The sequence below is a fragment of the Quercus lobata genome, chromosome 2 (assembly GCF_001633185.2).
Source record: "Quercus lobata isolate SW786 chromosome 2, ValleyOak3.0 Primary Assembly, whole genome shotgun sequence".
Lineage (NCBI taxonomy): Eukaryota > Viridiplantae > Streptophyta > Magnoliopsida > Fagales > Fagaceae > Quercus > Quercus lobata.
Genome location: NC_044905.1, coordinates 1965073 through 1989464, shown reverse-complemented (window position 1 = coordinate 1989464; position 24392 = coordinate 1965073). Strand labels below are relative to the sequence as shown.

The 24392-nt window shown below is 32.9% G+C and overlaps 2 protein-coding genes and 1 long non-coding RNA gene across 5 annotated transcripts; 1 reads left to right on the top strand and 2 right to left on the bottom strand.

Annotated features, from left to right (window-relative positions):
* Positions 1 to 2025: 2025 nt before the first annotated feature.
* LOC115973061 (branched-chain amino acid aminotransferase 1, mitochondrial-like) lies at positions 2026 to 11279 on the bottom strand. 3 transcript variants are annotated; one of them, XM_031093305.1, is made up of 10 exons: positions 10917 to 11279; positions 5524 to 5597; positions 5140 to 5311; positions 4344 to 4520; positions 4093 to 4224; positions 3703 to 3801; positions 3500 to 3616; positions 2999 to 3094; positions 2543 to 2655; positions 2026 to 2259 (listed from the first exon to the last, which is right to left on the bottom strand). In XM_031093305.1, the coding sequence occupies exons 1-10, from the start codon at positions 10986 to 10988 to the stop codon at positions 2145 to 2147; spliced, it is 1167 nt and encodes a 388-aa protein (XP_030949165.1). In that variant the 5' UTR covers positions 10989 to 11279; the 3' UTR covers positions 2026 to 2144. The 3 variants fall into 3 exon arrangements, with proteins under 3 accessions (XP_030949165.1, XP_030949170.1, XP_030949175.1); XM_031093310.1 differs by lacking the exon at positions 10917 to 11279 and adding an exon at positions 7018 to 7297 and having other exon boundaries at positions 2036 to 2259; XM_031093315.1 differs by lacking the exon at positions 5524 to 5597 and having other exon boundaries at positions 2036 to 2259; positions 10917 to 11179.
* Positions 11280 to 13066: 1787 nt separating this feature from the next.
* On the bottom strand, positions 13067 to 20369 carry LOC115973043 (branched-chain-amino-acid aminotransferase 5, chloroplastic-like). The gene is given in 10 exon segments (XM_031093284.1): positions 13067 to 13397; positions 13756 to 13868; positions 15041 to 15153; positions 15619 to 15727; positions 16164 to 16262; positions 16708 to 16839; positions 16962 to 17138; positions 18511 to 18685; positions 19885 to 19964; positions 20113 to 20369. Coding segments are annotated over 10 exon segments (1245 nt in total). The 5' UTR covers positions 20248 to 20369; the 3' UTR covers positions 13067 to 13285.
* Positions 20370 to 20891: 522 nt separating this feature from the next.
* LOC115978109 lies at positions 20892 to 23776 on the top strand. Its single transcript, XR_004088645.1, has 2 exons — positions 20892 to 21285; positions 23208 to 23776. It is a non-coding gene; the product is annotated as an uncharacterized LOC115978109 (long non-coding RNA).
* The last annotated feature ends 616 nt before the right edge of the window (positions 23777 to 24392 follow it).

The window sequence follows — 24392 nt, the reverse complement described above, 5'->3', positions numbered from 1 at the left end:
TTATTTATATAATTACTTTTAGTTATTACACGTGGTTAAAAAATATATATGACCGATCATGATTAGTCTCCATACCCGACCTCACAATAAGGATTGACTGTTATTGGTTGTTCTATACATATGTCTAAAACTAGGTCCACTTGTAGCTTTATAAAAGTATAAAGTTACTCAAAAGAAAATTAATAAAGTGGATTGTTCCATATTTGTCTTCTATATATGTTGGTTTTTTTTATTGCTATTTTTTTTTTAAGTGAATTTTGACTTGAAGAGAAGGGAAAATGAAAACTATGGTTCAAATTAAATTTAAAATGAATCAATTCATGATTCAGATTTACTATTACAAATCAAAAGGTATATTCAATCTTATACCATTTAAAATTTTGAATCAAATAATATTTTGTATATTATTGGATCTATAAAATAAAATATATAAATTAAAAAAAAATGGATAGTATCCTTTCCCAAAAAAATATATTGGTCAACAAGTAATGACACATGCATTATCTCTATTTAAAATAAAATTTGATATAAGTTCACTTGAGTCTAAGAGTAATAGACCATGCAATTGACTCATCCAGAGAAGATGAGGGTTGGGAGGAAGCATGTTGAAACTTCAAAATTATAACATCTAAATGCAATTTAACTAAGCCTATCTGAGGCCTTTCTTTTTAGATTATATATTAGGATTTTTAGTGATGGCTAATTCCATGATAAATTTATTTAATTATTCAAATATGTAAAATTGTAATTGTGTGGTGTAATCAAGGTTGAAAACTAAAAAGGTTATTGTTGAAGGTGTTGGTATGTAGTTTTCAGTGGAGCAAATTTGCTTGATCAATCAACTGAATTGACAATTTCAGTAGACATTTTCGCAACTTTCAGTCTAGCTAACCTATAATGGAAAATCATTGACCCAGGCTTTCACAGCTTTTCTGCAACCAACCAACCCTAGAAACCTACACCAATTTTAATTTTAAACTACAATGCAACTTTAATGATTTAGAGAGGAAGACGACCATACTAAACTAATAAAACCCTAGAGAAAGCCTTCGAGTTCTTCCTTTCTCTCTCTAATTGATACACCTTAGAGAGGTTTATACTTCCAAACACATAGATCACAATACTTGCGTTGGAGTTTGAAATCAAAAGAGATGATACCAAACCTTCAAGAAGCCTTAAAGTAATCAAGATATTGGTTTTGCTGTCAGTAGGTTAACATGTGACAACAAGTAACATTGAAGGCACAATACATTATCTGCAATTGCTAGCAGAAGAGGAGAGCTTGGGTACTAAGCTTAACAATATGTATGGGAAGTCACGTGAATATTGTATGTACCACAATAACCTTCAATAGTGGACTTGTTTAGTTGGATTTAGGTTTTACACCATAATGCTTTTACCATTTGGATTTTCACTCCGTGAATATATGCTTGTCACTGTGTGCATGTGTTTATATATGGTTGGTGTGCTTTTTCTATTTATCCATAATAATAATGTGATTTAAAATTGACTAATTAACTATCTAGTTAATATGTGAATTAAGTGATTAAAATTGGTAGTTTAGCCTTGGTAGGGGTCTAAATGTGTTTTTCACTATGTATCATCAAAGAAGATGGTGTAAAATCCAATACCAAAAGTAATAGATTTAGAAATTTTCAAGGGACATGTCCCTTCTATAGGTATTATTAAATGATGAGTATAAATATCTTTGTCTAATTGTAAGTTGGACTCAACCTTATTAGCTTAGACTTTTGGTTCATGAGTACTCCTAACAAAATGGTATTGGAGGTACAACTTTTGCTTGAATGGGCATTTGGAGATTGCTGCATTTGCTTCAAATCTTGCATGCATGACACTCTAGGATTTGTGAAGGCTTGTACTTGCTAAGGTTGATGGGAAAGAGACTCACATGTGAGTGAGAGATTTGATGGATTTGCAAAGGCTCACGTGCTAAGAGGAGCACATATGACGGGGAGATTTGTTGCCAAAATACTTTTTGATCTTTAATTTGTTATGGAACAAATCAATGCTAAACACCAAACACATTCAATTTTGGATATATAGATTGTGAATTATGAAATTGGTTTATTTTTACAAATTCTGTTCCAAAGAGCAACAATTTTGACAATATTTTGGTATAGTCACTATTCTATCTCTACTATCCAGTCCATCTTATCCTCAATCAAACCCGTTTTTATTCCTACAAGGGTTGAGTATAGCTCCTGGGACACAGTCTGAGCACCCGTTTTAAATTTAATCCTGCATATAAATAAGTTACATAAGTTAGATATTGGCAGTATTAATATAAATTCTGCAACAATTATGATCAATAATCAGAGGGATGCACCCTGAAGGTACTCATTTGTTTTCAAAAGGCTCTTTCTTATTCTATCACACTGGTGTGTTTGCGAATAGTTTTTTCTTTTAACTTTTTAGCTTATTTCTTTATTAAAAGTTTTTCAGAACTTCAATTTTTCTAGTCATCACTATACTTTAACCATCTTTCAGCAAATAAACAAATAAGCCATATACTGTTAATTACCTTTTCCCTTCATACGTAGTGCTACCTACAGAAGCAACACCAACAGCAGTTCCTGTGCAGAAAACTTCATCGGCATCAATCAATTCATCAATAGGAATAACACGTTCCTCGACCTAGCATCAAATTACAAACGATATTAGAATAATGGTTAAATAATTAAACTAACCATTTCCTATCAGTTTAAACATTTGAAACAAGTAGTAATTAATTATTTTTAGAAGAAAATAGAATGAATTCCATGACAAAAACTCTACAGAGTAAAGAGTTCACATCTTAGCAACAAAGAGAAACATCAAAAATAGAAACTTCAAGTTCCTAGTCATGCATAAGTCTCACATGTACAAAGGGAAGAATGGCCTTAATTTTTTAATGGAAGCCCTTCTGAGTTGGAATTACTTCAAAGTTTAATTAAGAAAATCAGGTTCAAGCTGTCATTTAGTGGTACAAGAATATCACCTGGTAACCATGATCAAGAGCAATCTCAATGATGCTTCTACGGGTGACTCCTGGAAGAATGGTCCCATTTACTGCAGGAGTTGAAATAGCATTGCCCTAGAAAATTGGAAAATGCATGCATGAGGTTTACAGTTTACCAATTATAAGAATACAAAGGGAGATAATATAATTTAGGACTGTAAAAATTTCAATGGAGTAAGTGTGAACAAGTATCAAATACAGGTTGCTTAATCTTAATGGGGAAATTGAATGGTTCCATTTATGATGCCTAAGCGATAAGTTGTCATCTACATCCCATTTGTATCAATATGGTTAATTATATTACAAATAGCTCCTTATCCAATCTCAAGTTTCATTACTTGATCCTTGGAAATTATGAGTTTTATAGTATCTTTCAAGGCTTATCCAATGAGTTTTATAGTTTCCCTTTCCTTAAATTCCATCAAGACAAAAACTTGCTAACATATTAGATTGAACTTAAAATATTCTAAAAAAAAATACCTTCACAATAAAAATGTTACAAGAGGAGACCTCCTCAATATTTTTCCTATTCACTGAGTCTAGATATAAGACATCAGAAAATCCTCTGTTCTTTGCTTTAGTCAATGCTTTCAAACCCTACAATTTTCAAACACAATGATGTGTTAGACAATAATGCTTAATGCAGCAAAACCTTAGGTTACATGAGAGAATAATTTCCTTACAGGGGCATAGTTGGTGATTGATTTGATACCTCCAGTTCCACCACGAGAGGCACGATCAAACTCTTTCTCAACATACAAGTTCAAGGGTGCAAAACCCTCCTGATTATAAACCAAGATAACATAATTGATAAATCCTTTTACACTTTGTAGGAGCTAAAGAAATAAAACATCTTTGTCACATTTTAAGTATTCCACTTTACATTCTACCAATTGTAGTCTGTCACACGTTCAACTTTTTTCTTTTACTTTATCCCCTTATAAAGTAACCAGAGTTTAAAATGGAAAAAAAAATGCATGGCATATTGTAGTTGATAAAGCATACTGCAGAACACTAGTAGTGAGATTGAGACAACATAAGATTTTTATTAGAAAACAAAAAAATGCCTTCACCTTGAAATAGTTGCCAACAGGGGAAACATATACTAGGAAAGTGTATTCAGGTGCTGCACCCAAACCCAATATTTGACCACTTCCCATGAGCAGAGGCCTAATGTACAGAGACCCTTTTCCTGGAGGAGGAACCTGATCATCATAATCATCCACATATATATTATATTAAAAAGATAGTATAAATTTAAAGAAATAATAATCTCATAAAGAATTAATGGTTCAGCATTTTCTTCAAGATAGAAGAGGATTACCCAACGCTTGTTGGCTAGGACAGTCTGCTTCACAGCATCTACAAATTGATCAATGGAGGGTGATGGCATGCTCATTCTCTCCGCTCCAAATTTCATGCGAATCGCATTCTGCTCTGGACGGAAGAGAAGAAGCCGCCCATCTTCTTTCCTATGTACTTTTGTACCTTCATACACTGCCTGTTCAGATTTTTGACATGATTATAAGTTTCTCATAGTCATAGGATTTACAATGTAAGGGTAAAATAGGCTGCAGTTTTTTAATTGAGTTACTTGTTTTTTTCATTTTTCAACTTCTTTCCACCTCTTATTTGTTATCCAGCTCTAAGAAAAAGTCCATTTCAATTCATTGGACATGTCTTCCTTCAAAAACAGTGACTACTTCATGCATTTAAGGCATGATTAAGGTGACCCAAACTTTTTCAAATTTTCCATATATGAAACTTCACCAATGGGTTGGACCAATGTTTTAGTGATAATATAGTCAAGACTTGAAACTTGAGCATGGTCACTTTCGTTACTTCAAAGTGGTCATGTCACCATATTCGGTTGGAAACAAATTTTATTTCCTCAATCTAACAGTATATAGAGTGCTATATCATTTAAAATTTTAAATGACATGACACTGAATACCCATTAAGACTTATAAGTATAAAGCTTCCTACTCAGACAATTAGAACCAAATGATTCAACTTCAAGTTACTCAGAATTTGTATTAGATAATAGAGTTCCATCCAAAGTATTGTAGCTAGCATGCAAAGATTTGAATATTGTAACAAAGAGATCACTTGCAGCTTACCTGCCCATAATTCAGAACTCCAGCAGCAGGGCCCAACTCAATGTTTCCATAACGATTAAGTTGACCTTGTTCAAAATCCTCTCCGTTAGAACATTTCATAAGGTACATGTAATCAGTTGGCATTATACCAAATCCAAGATTATCCCAGTCCAAATCAGCGTAGTCATCATCTCTGAAATTGCCAATTCTCAATAAGAAAAGCAGAAACCAGAAAAAAAGGGTCAAAAACATTAACAAGAGTTCCATTTTTTTTTTTTTTTTCACTTGGTAGAAAATTCCGGATGAAACCACAGGACGTGTGTATTTGAATGAGGATAAATGTACCTACTAAAGCATTTGCATAATGTTGTAACACAAGGGACTAATTTAGTTTAATGCAATTACCGATAAATAGATGGTTCGCACATTTGTTGCAGAGAAGATGAAGCCTGAGATGAAAATCCATAGTAACATCCAATCTACAAAATGTACACATTAACACGTCATGTTCTCCTTATGTATGTTCTTTCACATTTCTATTAATGCTTCGGCTTTGAACTTTGAAATTTGAATTCAAATCTATTTGGATTAGCTTTTCACTTTTAATTTTTGTTTATTTATATTTTCTCAAAACGCAAAATAAAATAAAATAAAATAAAAAAATAAAAAGAAGAAGAAGAAGAAAGACTTAAATCTTAAAAAATTATATTGTACAACAGTATTATCTTCTCTCACATAAAGGCGGGTTTCCTAAGCAGGATCTCTAGATAGGACTCAATTTTATGTGAAATGAGATTTCAAATCGACGTGCCAAATTTTAATTAAAAAAAAGATTAACAAATAAATTTTTTTATTATGTTATTAATGTAACACCAATTAAATTAATTGTTAATAAGTATTTGTTTTTATGTTAAAACCTCATTTCCTCTTGTATGTTTTTTAAAAAAAAAAATTACATTAGCATTTTTCTTAATGAATATCCCACATTATCTTATTAATGGTTCTCTTGTTATTAATATCATTTTTTTAGTTCCTTTCTACGACTTTTTTTTTTTCAGGCTCAATAGTAAGTAGTAACACTAATATATATATTGGGAAGTGATCTGGTATCAAATAGGTGTATTAAACAACACAAACCTACACCCAACCCAATCAATAAGCAAACCACATTCATCTACACCCAGCCTATTCTTGTAAGTCGAACCTATCCCGGCCCAGACTACATATTGGCCCCTATGAACCCGTTTTGGACCATTCTCTCTCTTTTTCTTTTTCTTTTTTTCTTTTTTGAAACGTTTAAACCGTTCTTTGAATCGAGCAAAGAGAGAACAACATGTTATATATATTCATAAAAAAAAAAAAAAAATGTATATTATTATTATATAAGAAAATATAATTGACTAGACTATCTAATGTACGAACTACGAATTGATGATTTTTTTTTTTTTTTTTGGGAGTATGATACGTCCAATGATCATGGTCATTTAATTTAATTGTTATAATCTCAAACATTTATGTATCTTTACAGAGACAAACTAGTTGAGGGGTTTCTATTCTGAGGGAAGAAATGGATGGTTAGAATTATGTAGACAATATGCTCCCCGAAATAATAAAAAATACTAGAGGTACTAAAGAAGATAATTAATCAATCACCAAAACATTAAAATTGAACGATAGAATAGCTTATATATGATCAAAGAACACCAAGAAAGAATGAAAGAAAGTACAAAGAAAATAATTTCATAAGACTCTTTCACCCAGAAAAACCTTCTGCAAACGTTTAAAAAAAAAAATAAAAACGTGTAACAATATCTGCCTAACAAAAACAAAGAAATTATAACAATAACAATAGCAATAGCGATTAAATTATAAGATGTCAAAGCTTAAAAAAAAAAACACCTTGGATGAGGAAGAAGTAGCTCGAAGAGATTGAAGCAAATTGCGAAAGCATACACTCCTTGAAATCATGGTAACCCCAGCAATAGAATTGAGAGTTTTTAGATATGGTAATACAGAAATGGAGAGGGTCTAAGAACCAAGCAGCCAGTTATAAATGAATAATGAGATGAACAAGAAGCATTATAAGGGAAAAAAAAATGATGGACCAGAAACAGTAATGTAGTTGCAACAGTGTGAAACGTGTTTGTTCTTTTTAATTGTATACCAAAATTGGAGGGAGAGACTTAGCGTTACCTATCACCTAACACAGTTAAGTTAATTTTGGATCATTATATAATTTGATAATCTAGACAAAGCTTGAAATAGGATTAGAGTCGGTATAGATTGGGTCGAGAAACTATCAAAAAACAATTAAATTATTTATTAAATCGTATATTTAGGGGTTCCAATATTGTAGGATTTCTAGAGTAATCTACCACAAAATGGACCACCATATCTCTTTTTCTTTCTTCTTTCTTTTTTGATTGGTGAAGCCTAAGGGTGGTTGGTTACTTGGTTCATCTTTATGTACGTATGTGTATTTTTCTTTATTGTTACTTTTATAGTTACTAACTTATATCATTAATTCCAAGCAAAAAAAAACCTTATATCATTAATATTTTCAGCTCTTCAAAGTTCAAAGTACTAGTATTTTTATTGTAATCTAGATACCTACAAGAGTAATCTACCACAAAATGGACCACCTATGTCTCATACCGATTTTTTTTATGAAGCCCAAGGGCCAAGAGCCAGGGGTGGTTGGCTCATCTTCTGTATGTATGTGTATTTTTATCCCTCAAAAAAATAAAATAAAATAAAACTCATATCATTAATATTTTCATCTCTTCAAAGAATCAATTTTTTTTTTTTTTTGGTTATTTTTCTATTTTTTATGCATCAGATACTGATTTTTCATGGTTAGGTTATATGGAGAATTATTACACTTTTGTTTGGGTATCATAAATACTTAATCTTAATTGTTAACAGATAATTACTAACTTATTTAATACATGTTATGTAACAAATAATGAACTGTCAAGTTGGTACAAAAACAAAAGGGTAAGTTCAGCGTTTGCATTTGGATCCGCATTTTAAGTTCAGCATTTGCGGGTTTTTTTTGTTTCAGCGTGAATGAACAGTAACCTACACTGTTTATGCACATGAATTTACTGTACAGAGACAAAATACACTGTTATATACCGTCCACAAATTTTTAATTTCCGATAAAATAAGTTGTATTTAAATAGACCCTAGACAACTTGGATGAATTACAATTACGGGTAAGATCCCTTCCCATTTAAAATCCTCCATTTTTCTCCTATTTTTGTCTAGATAAGTGATATGTGACAAACCACACATCCAAAGGTTAAAAATCATCCAAAGGTTAACAATTAACATCAAACACTACAAAATCAAAGAAAAACTAATAGCAAAATATCAAATGAGAAAGATCTGAACTCTCGAGCACCAAGTTTTGGAATAAACAACTGGGTTCTCAGGCTCTTTCTTCTTCACGCTCTCTTCAAGGCAAGACCCAAAGGAGGAACCCATGACTTGTACCAAAAAGGGTTTGAGTTCTTGAGCTTTTTAAGTTGATTCTAAGGTCACGAGAGTCATTGAAAGGAATAGAGCAAAAGGACTTGGTGATGGCCTGATGGGATTTCCTCATCTATTGTCTGCTTTTTCTCTTTTTCTCTGGCAAGTTATGATTTTTGTGCTTTTGATTCTCATGCGACTGTGACGATGTTGGAGAGAGAGGGGCAGAGAGAGACGAAAAGAAATAGAGAAAGAAAGATCAAAAAACAAAGAGAAAATTCGTGGGTATTTTTTAACCTTTGGATGTATTGTTGACCACATATCACTCATTTAGACAAAAACAGGAGATAAATGGAGGATTTTAAACGGGAGGGGATCTTACCCCTTACAATTAAACCAATTCTATTGGTTTGCCAAACAACTCTTAAAAATTTAATATTAATAATTTTTTTTACACTCAATCTATCTTAAATCCCTTCCCTCTCACGAGTCAGAGAGTCAATGGCAGTACTAAGCTCTACATATATTATAAGGGGCGCATAATGCACACGTCTGATATATTAGTGTATAGAATATAAAAGTATTTTCCATCCATTTGTATATGCTGTTTTGTTTGTAAACGTGAAACAGGAAACCACTAGTTTATCCCAAAATTGACAATTCGACAAGTTAGTCTAGATATATATATTTTTTATTAATTTGGTAGGTACAACGAGCAAAGAGTGTATATATATATATATATAAAAGATATTTTGAATCCTAAATGTCTCTATACGTTAAAATCGGGGACGGAGTTAGGACTTGAAGTTAGGGAGCAGAAGTATAAACCAAAAAAAAAAAAAAAAATGAAACTTCAAATAAACATTCATTTAATAAACCATCAACCAAAAAAAATACATAAAATTATTATTTTTTAAAACATTACAATACAATTATTTATGAAAATGAAACTTACTGTTTTAATATATTATATGTGTGAGGTCTATTAGACACTAACTAATAGACAAAACTAAAATATATATATATATATATATATATATCACAAAACATCACAAGCTATTGCTAAAGACAAAACAAAAAAAACAAAAAAACAAAAATTACAAAACATCAATGGCAATAAGAGTTGATTGTTGCGTGTGGTGTTGTGTTTGTAGATGACAACTTTTTCATTTATAAAAGAATATAAATTATGGGCGACAAAGATGGGTCAGTCACAAAACTCTTGACAGCTAATTTAGATATTTGGTTAAGATTACTATCTAAAAAATAATTGGTGTATGTTTGATGTTATCCAATATATATACTATAAAGTTATGGACTGAGATTGCCCCTTTTAATTATTCAAAAATATAAAGAAGAAGAAGAAAGATTTTCCTTTCTACAGAATAAATGGATAATATTAAAGAGATTCCCTTTTCTACAGAAGCATGAATGGACAACCCAAGTGTACCTACTTTTAGTTATATAATTTTTTTAATAATTTTTGTGACTTGTTAATCAATATATATTGATGATTTTAAAAATCTCAACGTAGGAGATTTTTTCAAACGAGTGCGGTGAAAACCTTATCCTTTCACGAACAAATTCTATTTCTTTTGAGGGAAATGTTAATAAATACTCTAAAAGCATTAGTTTATAAATCATTTTTAGAAATATTTTATTTGATATTGATATTTTACTGACAGTTTTTTATATTTTTTATGAAAGTGATGTTAAAACTTTCTTAATTTAATTTATTAACAATTGTCCTAAAAATATTCGTTAACGTGATCCTTCTTTTAACAATCTCACTAACGTGTGAGATTTTGCATAATTTTCAACAGAGGGCATCGTTATCTTACATGCTGGTTTGTCTTTTACATATATTTCTTTTCTGAATCATGCAGCTTGAGTACAACGACTAATCTAGTAAATACTCAAAAATGTTCCGTTTACGTTACATGTGGCAAAAAAAACAGCCAAGCACCAATGAGTTATATATGCCATGTGCTGCCAAGTCACCACACTGAACCTACCAAATTTATAATAAGACCATTGAGGATAATTTTGTTTTGTATTGAATATATGTATTATTCTTCTCACATGTGCCGCTCTTACGAGTTATGACAATGTGAAATCTACATAATATGAGATGAAGATATATATATATATATATGCGTGAAATATTTTCTTGACAAGTAATGAACACTAAAAGAGAAAGAGGAGTGAAAGAGAAAAGTTTTGTGAAACACAAATTAAGCAACAACTTGGTAAAGATTAGTCATGCAAGAGACTTGCTAAAACCAAATAATAAGATGTCAAAGATTGATGATATGTAAAATAACCTTGGAGGAAGAAGAAGCAACTCGAAACGATTGAACCAGATTGCCAAAGCCTGCGCTTATTCTTTGAATCATTCTTCCTCTTCAAAAGCAGTGGTGTTTGATTCACTACTTGAGATTTCTTATGCAGAGTAGTATAGGAAGGAACTAGAAGTGAAAATATATTAACAGGGACAGACAAGATCGATGGAATGAAAGGGTAAAGGGATGGGTTGAGAAAGTGCCAAAAAAAAAATATGGAGATAGTATTAAACACGGAACAACATCCATGCTTTAATAATTCATATGGGGAAAGAAAGTAAGCAGTGAGGTTTAAATTTGTTTATTAGTATTGAATGGACAGGAAGGAGCTGGCAATGCACATCCAAAGCTTTTTGGATCAGATAAGGTTAAAGCTGAAGTGCCATTCTGGAGGACATCACAAATTCACACTCATCAGTGCGACTACTATTAGTGGTTAGGCACTAGGTACCGTATTCAATTTAAGGTCTTCGGTGGTCAAAAGGTTATTAATGCTCCATTTTTTGTTTGAGGTAACAAATCAAATGCAAAAAAATACATACAGCGCATGAGAAACACAAAGCAACAAATCTAATGCAAGATGAGATCATGTTTAGAATTGAATTGGAGCAAAATTCAACAACAGGATACATCAAGCAACACAAGCTTGCACGCACACAAGCAACGGAGTAATTTCAAAGAGTTAAAGTAGTCCAATTTGATGCAATAGTGAGGAAAAATAATGGTCCCAAGGAGTGTTGATTAATAGGCCCCAGTAGTCTTATCGGAAGAAAAATGTCTATAGTAAATTCAAACCACTTACCTGATTATAGGTAGGGACCAACAAGTTGATTGATCTGAAGGTATAAAATTGAGAGATTCGACAAGTTCAATAGTGACAATGGCACAATCCTGTTGAAATATTCACTAATAATTAAAAATTGTTAGTTTTATACATATGTCAAAAACACCTAAAATTTAAAAGTGGTAATAGATACACACTGCTAAAACTATTATATGATAGATCAAAAAGTAGTAAGTTTTGTAAAGTTCCCAAGTGATGTTGAAATTGACCCGGTAAACTTGTTTTCACCTAGATTCAAATAAGTAATTTGTGTAAGGTTCTCATGCGATGCTGAAATAGACCCAATAAACTTATTTTCACCTAAATCCAAATAAGTAATTTGTGTGAAGCTCTCAAGAGATACTGGAATTAACCCAGTAAAATTGTTACTTGATAGTATTATATCAGCAATTTGAGTGAGGCTTCCAAACGATGTTGGAATTAACCTAATAAAATTGCAATGGCAAATATTCAAATGTTTCAAGAACTTTAGACTACTAGTAAAATCAAGTAATTCTCCTTAAAAGCCTGTCCAAGAGAGCATCGAATAATATAGAAAATCAAATTTTATATATATATATATATATATATATATAAGCTCTGCCGCAACCACAAGATTTGAATTTCTGGTTTCCAGAAGGAACAAGTGAACTGGGCTTTTGGTATCTTTCAAGTTAATTTTGGGCCCTATTCATATGAGTCTGACCATCACAAATAAATCCAGATGTCAGAAGTAAAAGAATTGATTGATGATACACCTCCACGAAAATGATGCAATCCAAATTGATTGAATAAAAATCTAGAAAATGATTTATAAAATTACAGTCATCTCTAGTTTGGGACTTTTCCTATCTCTAACGGCCACAAATCATTTAGTGGGCATCTTCTCAGGTTACTGTTCCTGGTTCATTACTTGTCAGGTGTTTAATTTAAATAAGTAGGGTATCATTATGGCATAAATACAAAATTTCCATCCTTGTACATAATTTATGCCAAATTTCACGTCAGCATTCTTAATCAAGCAGTCTACTCTAAAAACTATGAACATTTTCCTTATGTGGTCATGGGATTGGACAATACAGCCATAATTGCATGGCTTCGCAACTATCTGAGTTGGACACTGTTCTACCTTATAATTATTGGTTGAATCTGATATTCTATATGCATTATGCCATAGTAGCTACTGTTTCCACCCTCCATGATTGTGCAAGTAATATGCCTCATAGAGAGAAGATTTCAGATGGATTCAGATTCAGGCTATTGCACCATGCATTACTACTTTTAAGAGTTAAGATTGGAACTTGAAAAATTCACTTTGAATATCAACCCTAGGATCAAAATTTTTTTTAACCTTTTAGATTTTTACCCTTAATACTTTTTTGCCCTGATACATTTTACCTCTCACAACACAATTGTAATTGTATACAATTATACCTTAAAATAAGTGGTGTTTTAAAAAATTGAAATTTATGTTTTAAGAAATTTATTCCTAAAATTGGCAAGTTAAATTTGACAAGGTTCTTCCTTTCTACTCCAAGACTACAGTCCAGCCCATTTGGTCTTCCGTAAGACCCATCTGTACATTTGAAAGGGCCGAAAAAAGTTGCTGAGAGACCACACCAGTTTCTCCATACAACACCCTGCAGAAGACCCCCACCAACCAGAACAATAACAATAATTAGAGATTATAGCAAAGAAGATTTGCAACCATAGACAAGACCTATGATATTTAGGGACAAGCGTATGAAAAGAATTGGACAATACTTAGGTACAACTCCTCAAGTGTTATATCTTAAGTTTCCCCTCTAAATTCAACCATGTGGCACAAATGTTGTTATCGTCTCCTAACGATAGTTAAATTCAACCATGTGGCTTATTGGACAATGCAACCATATGATTGAATTTAATTGGGAAATGTGTAGCACATAAGGAATTATATCTAAGTTTTGCCTAAAGGAATTTAGATTTCATAACGAGGTATACCACAGTGGAGCCTACCTTCTACCCATGTAAATTATGCTGCCAACAGGCAACAAACAAATGGCATTTCCAGTACAAAAGACTTCATCAGCATCAAGCAATTCATCAACTGACACAAGCCGCTCTTCAACCTGTTCATGTAATATAAGGACCCGAGTAATCAACCAGATCTATTTAAAAAAAAATTCAAGGAACATTAAAGGGATGCAGATACAACAAACAGTAAAACAAGGAAACTTAGGAAAGTCACTGCTACCAATTAGTAAAGAAGCAACAAGTAGATTTTTTTGGAACTTAAAAAATATGAGTGGGGACAAGTTACTAGGTGTTAAGTCTGCTTGTAGAATTACATAATTCATGGATGGATCTTCTGCAATATGGTCTTCATATTTCTCTCTTCAATACTTCCAAACTTTGACAGAGAGAAATATGGTCTCCATATTGTACAAAATACTTATGATAACCTCACACTTCAGAGTTCAGACACCAGTTTGATACTTACGGACCTCATTGGAAGGATGGCCCATAAGATAAGAAACTGGCAAGAGAACATAGAATATGCTTGTAACCACCCAATCTGATGCACCCTATTAAGCTAACTATTTCTTAAAAAGTTAAAAGGTAACTTCATTATTGATGGAAGATTGTGTGTGGCAGAGAGAGAGAGAGAGAGAGAGTAACCGTGTACAATAAATCCAAGATGATAAACGGAAACAAGATAATATTACAGTTCCAGTCAATTGTCATTAGAGAGGTCATTCAGACTAAGGTGTCCACCATGAGGCAACAACAATTTACTAGAGTTTTCACTAAGATTTTCATGATTATATTGTTAGCTATATGAGAAAGGATTTGGAGTCCTTGAAAGCACTCAAGCAACAAGCCTTCCAGATAGACCACATGAATTCATACAGAAAGACTATTAAAGCCTCCACTGCCCAACCTTGACAAGAGGTAACAACTTCACAAAATATTTTTGAAATTGACTCAACGTCCTGGGGAAAGGGTTATTACTTATTCATGTGAGGGCAACAATGTTGGATGCCAGTGTACTAGGTGTATCAGACAACAGCTCATTTTTGCATCGTAAGACTAAAATTGCTCCAGATGAACTATTTTATACTAATAACCACTCACTAAACCAAAAATATTAAGGTTGGACCAAAGCAAAAGATTCCCCATATTCACTTTAACAACTACTCTCCAAATTCTTCACAAACAAGTGAGATAATAAGTAGATTAGAGAGGTTTGAAAAATCCAATAATCACCTACTCATCATTAATTGTCACCTATAATACAAACCTGGAACCCTTGGCTGCGAGCAATTTCAATAATACTTTTTCGAGTAACGCCAGGCAAAATTGTCCATCCTAAAACTGGAGTAGAGATTATTCTATCCTGTAATATCATTATCACTGAAACACATTATGATTAAAAGAAATGAACAGAAATTAGGATCAATGTTTCAATATGAAGATACATTTTTAGTATCGAACAATCAACCTTGTTCCTGCTCCAACAGATATCAATAACAACGCAGCACAAGAAATAATGATGAAAAAGGAAAAAAAAGAAATTTGAAGTGAAAGTTATGGCCAATTGGAAGATTTATGGCTGAAACATACAAAGGTTCTAGTGTTAACATTAATTTATGTTAGAAACATCAGGCCACATAAAATAAAAAAAAATAAAAAAACCAGAACCTCTTATGCAGGCAAATCTTCTTTGGTTGATACCAAATGTGAGATTACATGCATCAAAGGCCCTTATAACAGATGATGTTTAAGCTTCCTTGGTGCACTTGATATTCAATTAGTTTGATTTGGAGAATATAATGTGAGGATATTGCCAGAAATACTTTTATGAGATTGTCAAGAAACTGACAATTCCAAATCCTTATTACTCTTCCAGATATTTGTTGTAAACAGAATCAAGGTACAGAACTTCAGAAAAACCATCCGCTTTAGCTTCAATCAGTGCCTTCAAAACCTGCAGAAAAGAGCTATTTTGGCTTTGGCAAATTAGAATATCCTAAGAAGGAAAAACATTCTTCTTCCTCTTCTTCTTTCTTTTGGATAACAAGTTCTAAGGAAAGGAACTCCTTAATCAATGGGCTCATCTATGATAAAAGTATATAACCTGAACCCAAATGGTTTTTGAATCAAATCTCTTCATCCATGGAAAAAGAAGCAAATTGAATTTGTCCTAATGTAGACCATATGACCACCCTAGGCAAAACACACAGTGGGAAGGATCACTTTATCTGACCAACGAGTGGCAAGAAACCTTTTAGTATTTGATATCAGTTTTTTCACACTGGGCAGGAGAAGGCATTGTTGATTTGCAAAACAGTCAAACTGCAAACTGGAATGAAAGACCGGATTTAAATAATCAGAAACCAAGTGCCACATAAAAACTGGCTTACCACAGCATAATTTCCTATAGCTTTTACACTTCCAACTCCACCAGGGACTGCACGATGAATTTCTTCTTTAACCACCAAGTTAAGTTGTTTCAAACCCCCCTGTCACCATCACAGGAAGTCAAAACATGTTAATGGCATCGAATCACAAATAAAAATGAAAAGGGTGTAAAAATCAGGGATGGAAAATATCTTATAAAAAAAAAAAAAAATTATTCGACAAAGTCATAATATTGAGGTGTTGTAAAGAAACATGAGGGGGTAACATTGTGAAGTTTTTCTCACACACACATAAACACCCCATTATTTGCCTTTTGAAAGTTAACTAGTTAAGTGAATCATTGGACAGAGATTGCATAAGGTTTATGTTTTATGTTCATTTAATAGAGTAGATTCTTCATGGTTGAATCCCAGATTGTGGCACTTGCATGTTTCTTCCATTTAATATTCAACCTCAAATATGCTAGTACCATTACCTGGACTTTCCAAAATAATGCCTGCCATTCAATTGTTTTGAAGGTATGCAACCAAAACAAATAACACATACCTCAAAATAATTTCTAACTGGAGTAACAAAAATCAAAAATGTGAATTCAGGAGCTGGTGTAAGACTGAGAACAGGTCCAGTGCCCATAAGTAGTGGTCGAATGTACAAAAATCCTTTATGTGGAGGGGGCACCTGCAGTAAGGCATTGAGTCCTATTACTGGACCAATACAGCACATATACTGCAAGTAAAACTTTTCCTAATATGTAACCAAAGAAACAAATCTTGTTAAGAATTAACATAGTGTGACATTACCCATCGTCTATTTGCCAAAACAGTAACTTTTACAGCTTCCACAAACTGTTCAATAGTTGGTGCAGGCATGCACATCCGATCTGCTCCAATTTTCATCCGCAAGCCATTTTCCTCAGGACGAAATAGTAAAATAGAATTGTCATGTTTCTTGTGTGCTTTCAGACCTTCAATTATTCCCTAGAAACATAAAGACAATTATAAAGGATGGCTAAAAGCGCACATTGTAAAGTGAAACAGAACATAATGCAATACTTAGGCAAACATAAATCACACACTGCAAAGTTTATGGTCCATACTTATGAAAGCAACAAGAAAATAAATTGCATATCTCAGAGGAAGCATCCAATTATATCAGAGATGATGATTCTGGACAGAAAACAGAAGAGTCTTATGCTCTATAATTGGCTCCCTATTACATACTGTCCGAAATACATACAATCCTTGAAATGGTTAAGATAATGATAATCACTTGGCTGATTTATGATTCTTGAAAACTTACAAACAAAATCTAAAAGTTTGATTTATTAAGGACGAATGGACCTTATATGGTAGGGAATCAGGCTACAAAGCATTGCAGTAGATGGATCACCCTCTACCCATTAGTTTAAGTTTACCATATAGTGCAAGAAAATTGGCCAGAGTCTCCATGAATATGCACTTATAACAATAACAATCAAGTCTTAGTCCCAAAATTTTGGGGTCGACTATAAATCCTCAACAAAATAATCAACATCGGCCACATGTATTTTTTTCAGCCATTCTATTCTACCCAAAGTCATACTCTATCCCAATGAAAATTCACTAATATGAATATGAATATATAAAACAATTATCTTTCATTTCACATAAAACAAATTTCATAATCTTCAAGTAATAAAAATCTTGTCATCTATACCCAAAAAAGTAAAAAGTATCATGAGAAAGAATACTATGGGAATATCCATGATTTGAAATTTCGAAGAAATAGTTTGATCAAGGAGCACAAAGATAATTTTGATTTAGTTTTATTTAATTGTATTTTACCATTGATACATTGGATTTTATTTTAGATCTTATTAGATTATTAGTGTTTTCATAATTCAATAATTAGGCTTTGGCCCAAGACACCCCAAGTCAATTAGGGTTTGAGTTTAGACCTAGTAGCCTATATAAGTTTGTTACTGTGCTCCAATGGAGAAGTTTATGATTCATGAATAAAATTTATATTGGAACTTTTCAAATAGCTTAGTATTGATTCCTAGGTTTTCTAACCTTGCTTGGTGCTGACTCCAAGCAACCATAGTGCTGATTCTTAGATTTATTTTATATTTATTTTTTTGTTTTCCACCAAGTTTCTTTGGAGAAAATTGTGCTGAGTTATAGTTAGTCCAAATCAAAAAACAACAGTAACTCAGCAAGAGCACATGAAGTTGATCATAAGAATCTCAGACAGCACCAATGGCAGCCATTTATCATAAATTAAAAAAGAAAATATGTTTGCATCAAAATCCAAAGATCAATAAATCCAGGTGAAAGAGAGGCAAAAAGCGCAATCATTAGAGTTAATAACCTGGCCATAGTTCAAAACACAGGATGCTGGGTTCAATTCAATGTTCCCAAAACGTTGTAAACCACCAGACAAAAACTCGCCATCTGCTGAAAACTTCATAACATACATAAAATCTGTTGTCACATGATTGAATCCAACGTTTTCCCAACTAATATCAGGCAATCCAGATGTTTCCCTGTTATTATTGAGCAGAAAATTTTCAAAATCTTTTGTAGATTAATGAATAAACAAAACAATTACAATGTGACTGATGTAAATATCAGTTTTGCATCAACAGAATGACATTAATATCATTAATAACAAAACACAACTTCTAGCATTAACCCCAAGTTGCAGGACAAAATTAAGAAACTAACCTAAATAAAGAAATCTATTTTAGTTAAGGTCTTGTAAATTTATTTTGGAATTGAATATAGCTACTAGTCTCTTTATATATCTAGACTAGATGTTAAAATATATATATATATATATATATATGCTTAAATTCCAGACTCAGCTCAGCATTTTATACGCATTCTAATTGATTCAGATTATGGTATATCTTTAGGTATGCTAAACTAACTCTATGCCAGAATTATATTCGATGTAACAGTAGCTATTAGAAAATTTCCCAAATGACACAAATTAAGGAATAGTATTAGAATATTCAATTATGAGTTATAATGCACTTACATTTTTCCTAAGAAAAATAAACTTGTCAATAATTCACTTGCACAGGCGCACAAATTAAAGGTGAATATGTATAGTTTGATTTTATTTATTTTTCAAGTGTAAATTTTAACTACAATACAAATCCTTAAGTATCATATTTTAAATTTTTTAGCTCAACATGCTTTGGACATTGATAATTTTTCAGTTTGGATTGAAGAGAGTCTTTGTTTTCTAGAACAAGCTATTCTCCATAATGTATTTGTTGCTTTTATTTCTGAACGAAGTTCTTTGTCTTTTCATAAAAAATAAAAAAAGAAGTGCACTGACCAATAACCTAATAAAAAGGCACATCGTTATGTTGAATTAGCCAATCAATAAGTCTAGAGACAAACCCAATTTCACACTCTAATGTATTTAAGTCGTAAATCTTGTGATTAGTACATAATAAAAGTAGTATCAAGTGCTATGTGTGACGGTGAATGGTAAAATATAAAAATAAAAACATAATCAATGTGAAAGTGATTGTTTTCCATCGGAATTTAATTGCATATGTCATTCAGTAATGGTGCGGTCCTAGAAACTGAAAAATAATAATAATAATAATCAAATTTTATTTTAACAAAAGTGCGAACAAAAATAAATAAATTAACCTGGGTTCCTACAAGAAAAATCACCAAGCATAATGAAAAAGGAAAAAAAGTTAAAAGTGAAAAGGTATATCACCCATGACTATGAGCATCCGAGGATTGAGTGGCTTTAATCGTCGTGGCGTAACGGCGATGTTTTGTTGGGAGCTGAGCAGTCTGTGTAATGAGGCGCACGTGCAAGCACAGGAAAACCCCGTTTAGTTATGTTCAAAGATTTTTTGTTTTTGTTGTTGTTTTTTTTTTTAACACAGTTTTTGAGTTTGAGAAATTTTAGGAATAGAGAAGAGGATGTAGAAATAGTTGCCTTGAGAGATGACGAGAAGCAGTGACTCTGGCCGAGGTTTTGATGATGATGATGACGATGATGAATGGCGTAAGTTGTTCTAGAGAAAACGACGCCGTTCAACATTTCTATCTGTGTACTTCCAAACCAAAGCATCTCCAACCTTTTGCAATTTGGCAATTTGTCTTAATCGAAGTCGGACTTGAAATTTTTGTCGTTAAATTCAATTCAACTTCAAAATAACGCCTGAGTTTTTTCTTTGTTCTGAGCTCTCTAATTATTATAGTCCCTTTTTATTTGGACTGGTTACTCCAATTATTGTACCTTTTTTATTTGAGAAACTTGATTATTAATTGAACTTGGGTTGTCAATTTTTTTCCTCCAATTATTTTAAAAACCCAAAATGCAAATGGATTTGTGTACCTTGCAAAACACTTTATCGGTTTTTTTTTTTTTAGCTAATTTAGAAATCCTAACACCTAGACATGGACGAAATGGGTAATTAGCCATAATTTCCTATCCATTTATTTAGTAGGTCTAGTTCGCTAATCATATTACTAAGTAACATCTCGAGTCTTAAAGGCTCGATTTTGGACCTATAAATCGAGTCTTTAAGACTCGGTTTTTATGTTTTGATCAAACCTGACGTGGCAAGAGGTCCACGTGGACCTCTGGCTGTGACGTGGTTGGACCACGTGGAAGATCGGGAAACCGAGTCTTAGAGACTCGGTTTCAAATAGGGGTTTTTTTAAAATTAACGCCTCACTCTTAAAGTGTCCACTCTCTCACTCACCGTCTCTGTCACACAAACCAAACCAGTCTCACCCTTTCCCTCTCACACTTCAGCGCATCTCTCACCCACCCTTTTCTCCCACTCCGTCAAACATTCGTCACTTCGCCGATCACCCTCTCTCACTCACCCTCTTCTCCCACTCCGTCAAACATTCATCACTTCACCGATGACCCACTTCGCCAATCACCCTCTCTCACTCACTCTCTTCTCCCACTCCGTCAAACTTTCATCACTTCGCCGATCACCCTCTTCTCTCACTCAGTCCATTTGACATTCATCATCTAGCACGAAAGATTTGAAAAAGCATAGCGAGGTGTACAGAGGTTTGATAAAGTCTCCACTGTCACTCACAGAGCTTTGAGTTCCTCAATCTACGCCATTTCTCAAAACTAAAATAAAAGGTGAGTTGCTTCAAAGTGTGTTTCACTTTCACCGTTTGGTTGTCGGGAAACAGTGGGAAAAATCAAAGAAACTTTGGTTTCAATTCATTTTTTTCTATTTTGGTTTCTGTTTTGAATTTCTAATAGAACTGTTAAAAAAGATCGAAGCTTTGTTGTTTTTTGAGATCGGATTATGTCTCTGGGTTTCTGGGTTTGTTTATATTTGCTGTGGAATCGGATTATGTTTCTTGGTTTGTTTATATTTGCTGAGGATTTAATTTGCTTTACTGGGTTCAGTTGGGTTTGGGGAGTGAGGTTCAGAGAGTAAAGGGAGTGTAGGTATTGAATTTAAAGTTTTATATTTCTGTTTACTTGAAAATAAGTGAAACCCATTATTTCTAAACCAATTTGCTATAGTTCAGTTGGGTTTGGGGAGTGAGGCTCATAGTAAAGGGAGTGTTTTTGGTATTGAATTTAAGTTTTATGTTTCCGTTTACTTGAATATAAGTGAAACCCTTTTTTTTTAAACCAACTTGCAATACTGGGTTCAGATGGGTTTAAGGTATTAGGGTCAGAGTAAATGAAATATTTTTGGTGCTTTTTACCTGAAAACAAGTGAAACCAATTATTTGTATCATACTGCTAAACTAGGTTCATTGGGTTTAGGGAATTAGGCTGAGATTAAAGGGAGTTTATTTGGTATTGAATTTAAGTTTTATATTTCTGTTTACTTGAAAACAAGTGAAACATTTCTAAACCAATTTGCTATACTGGGTTCAGTTGGGTTTAGGAACTTAGGCTCAAAGTAAAGGAATTTAGTTGGTGTTGACAATTTGAGAAATTGACCTGTTTTTTTTTTGGATTTGGGCTGGGATTGTTGGTGGAGGAGTTGGGTTGGTGTCAAAGCATTGAAACGTTCATGGTCTTGCAATTATATGTGCTACTTATGCTACTAATCTGGCCATTGTTACCGGTTGCTATTGCGGTAATAAAAATCTCTTCTTCATAAAACTTTCTGTCATGTGATTGTGTTGAAGTTTCAGTCCCTCACTTTTTTTGTTTAGTTTTTTTTAGTTTTTTTTGTTCATTCATTAAGGCTACTTTGAAATCCCATGAAATTTCAATTGCTACATACAATTGTCTTCCACTTAGAGTTTAGTGTCATTATATTACATGGGAATCATCATCTTATACATTACAAATTAAAATGAAGCCATTCATATGTGTGTAGCAAATCCTACATCATTAATTGTGATGGAGTATACCATCCATTGCAAATCTACAGATTTCTAGAATTAGGGAAGGGCCCTTGAATTGAATCCTGGCTTTCACATTCTTTCTAATGACAGCAACAAGCTGCTCCTCTGAGCTGACTTTATTCCCAAGCAAGATTGCATTTCTTTGCCTGTATACATGAAAAATCACAGCACTAAGCCCCAGCCTAGAAGACATAGCAAGCAAGCTCTTGCCTTTCCAATACATAACCACCCCATTTTGCTAGTCTATCCCTGGTAATTAATCTGTCCTACATAGCTAACCAACAAATGTAAGCCTGAAGAGGGATTCTTTGAAGGAATCAGACCAATTTTTGCCAAATAACCACTGGTGCTTTGATGGACTAGCCAGGGATAGACTACCCAAACAGGGGCTTTGTAGCGATACCCCCATTTGATGGCTACTTGGTGTGAAAATAGTGAATAGAAAAAGACACAACGTAAGATAAATTGTAGGCAAACCAATCACGCTTAGGAAAAAGAATGCAAACACACCCTTTAAGATTAAAATGAAGGGCTGAAATGTTATTGAATTCAATGTTTATATTTCTATCATTTATTGAATACTTAGGCTATTGCAATAATATTCATAGAAGGACTAAACCTCCTAAATTACCATTTCCTAGAAAGACTAGGACTCATAATAATTATTAATAATGGTTTTTCTAGGAATTCTTTGTTGGCTGTGTCAAGTAATACTAATGTCAATTTGAAGGCGGAGTAGGATGCTGAAGGAGGGGGGAAGTTATGTAGTACCAGAAATGCTGAAGTATGATACAAATCATGTTATTTTGCCAGTATATCTGTCCAAGTGAGCTTGTTGCTGAAACCATTCCTTTTTAAGCATTCTTTGTAGCTTGTGGGTTATCATTTCTCTTCACACGCACATAAAAAGACTACAAGCTGGGTTTTGTTTGTTTGTTTGTTTTTTTTTTTTTTTGTTCCCCCAAGTTGATAAGTTACCCATGCACCCCATGGGTTTTGAAACTACAACCTCACCCTTCACCCATTATTGCAAGAGGAGGAAATGCCATTTGAGCCAAAGCTCATTGGCCACAAGACTATAAGCAGTTATTTTGGTAATACAATGAAACTGATGATTGGAGTTCTGCGAAATATCATCATGTAGTAGCATTCGATACCCGGCCCTTTAAATGGGAATCCGTCAATCTCTCCAAGATTGTCAAGGGGTCCACCGTAGTATACATTTAAATCAATATTCTTTAGAGATTGTGAACCTATTAGAGAGTCAAGTATAATATGTTAGTGACATATTTTATCTCTTTCATTTAACATCAATTACAAAACCTTTTCTATCTACTTAAAGTACAAAAATTACAACTTAAGACCCCCACAATTGCATATACTCACCCCACATCACATACAAACACACTCAATCATTATCATTTCATACTCAAACAAATAAAGAAACTAAAGACAAAACTCACCCCCATTACAAAATTTCAACTCAGCTCTAACAAAAATATAAATAAAAATATCAAACCAAACAACAAAAGTCATGAGGATGTGCAAATGAATGAGTGCAATTATGTAACATCATCATTCCAGTGCAAGAAAATTCATGGCATACCCTATTACACTACTATTAATGAAATAACATAGAGCAAGGTTCATCAGGAAAAAAAAAAAAAAAAAAACACTAATGTGAATATGATCATAAGCAATCAAAATTAGACATATCATCTAATTTCAAAATCAAGGCATTAATATACAGTCAAATATACCAGATGTGATATACAAACTCAAATTTACTCCAAATTATGGAGAAAAGGAAGCAGATAACTTTACCGAAAGCTAGCAAAAAGACTTCCTGGATCATGAATAAAAATATAG

Bases quoted from the DNA above. Each gene is read 5' to 3' on its own strand.
- LOC115973061 (XM_031093305.1), bottom strand. From the start codon at position 10,988: ATGATTCAAAGAATAAGCGCAGGCTTTGGCAATCTGGTTCAATCGTTT. The intron at 5,312-5,523 runs GTAATTGCATTA...TGGCAATTTCAG, and splicing joins TGCGAACCATCTATTTATCG to AGATGATGACTACGCTGATT. The intron at 3,095-3,499 runs GTATTTTTTTTT...CCAATTTTCTAG, and splicing joins GTAACATTTTTATTGTGAAG to GGCAATGCTATTTCAACTCC.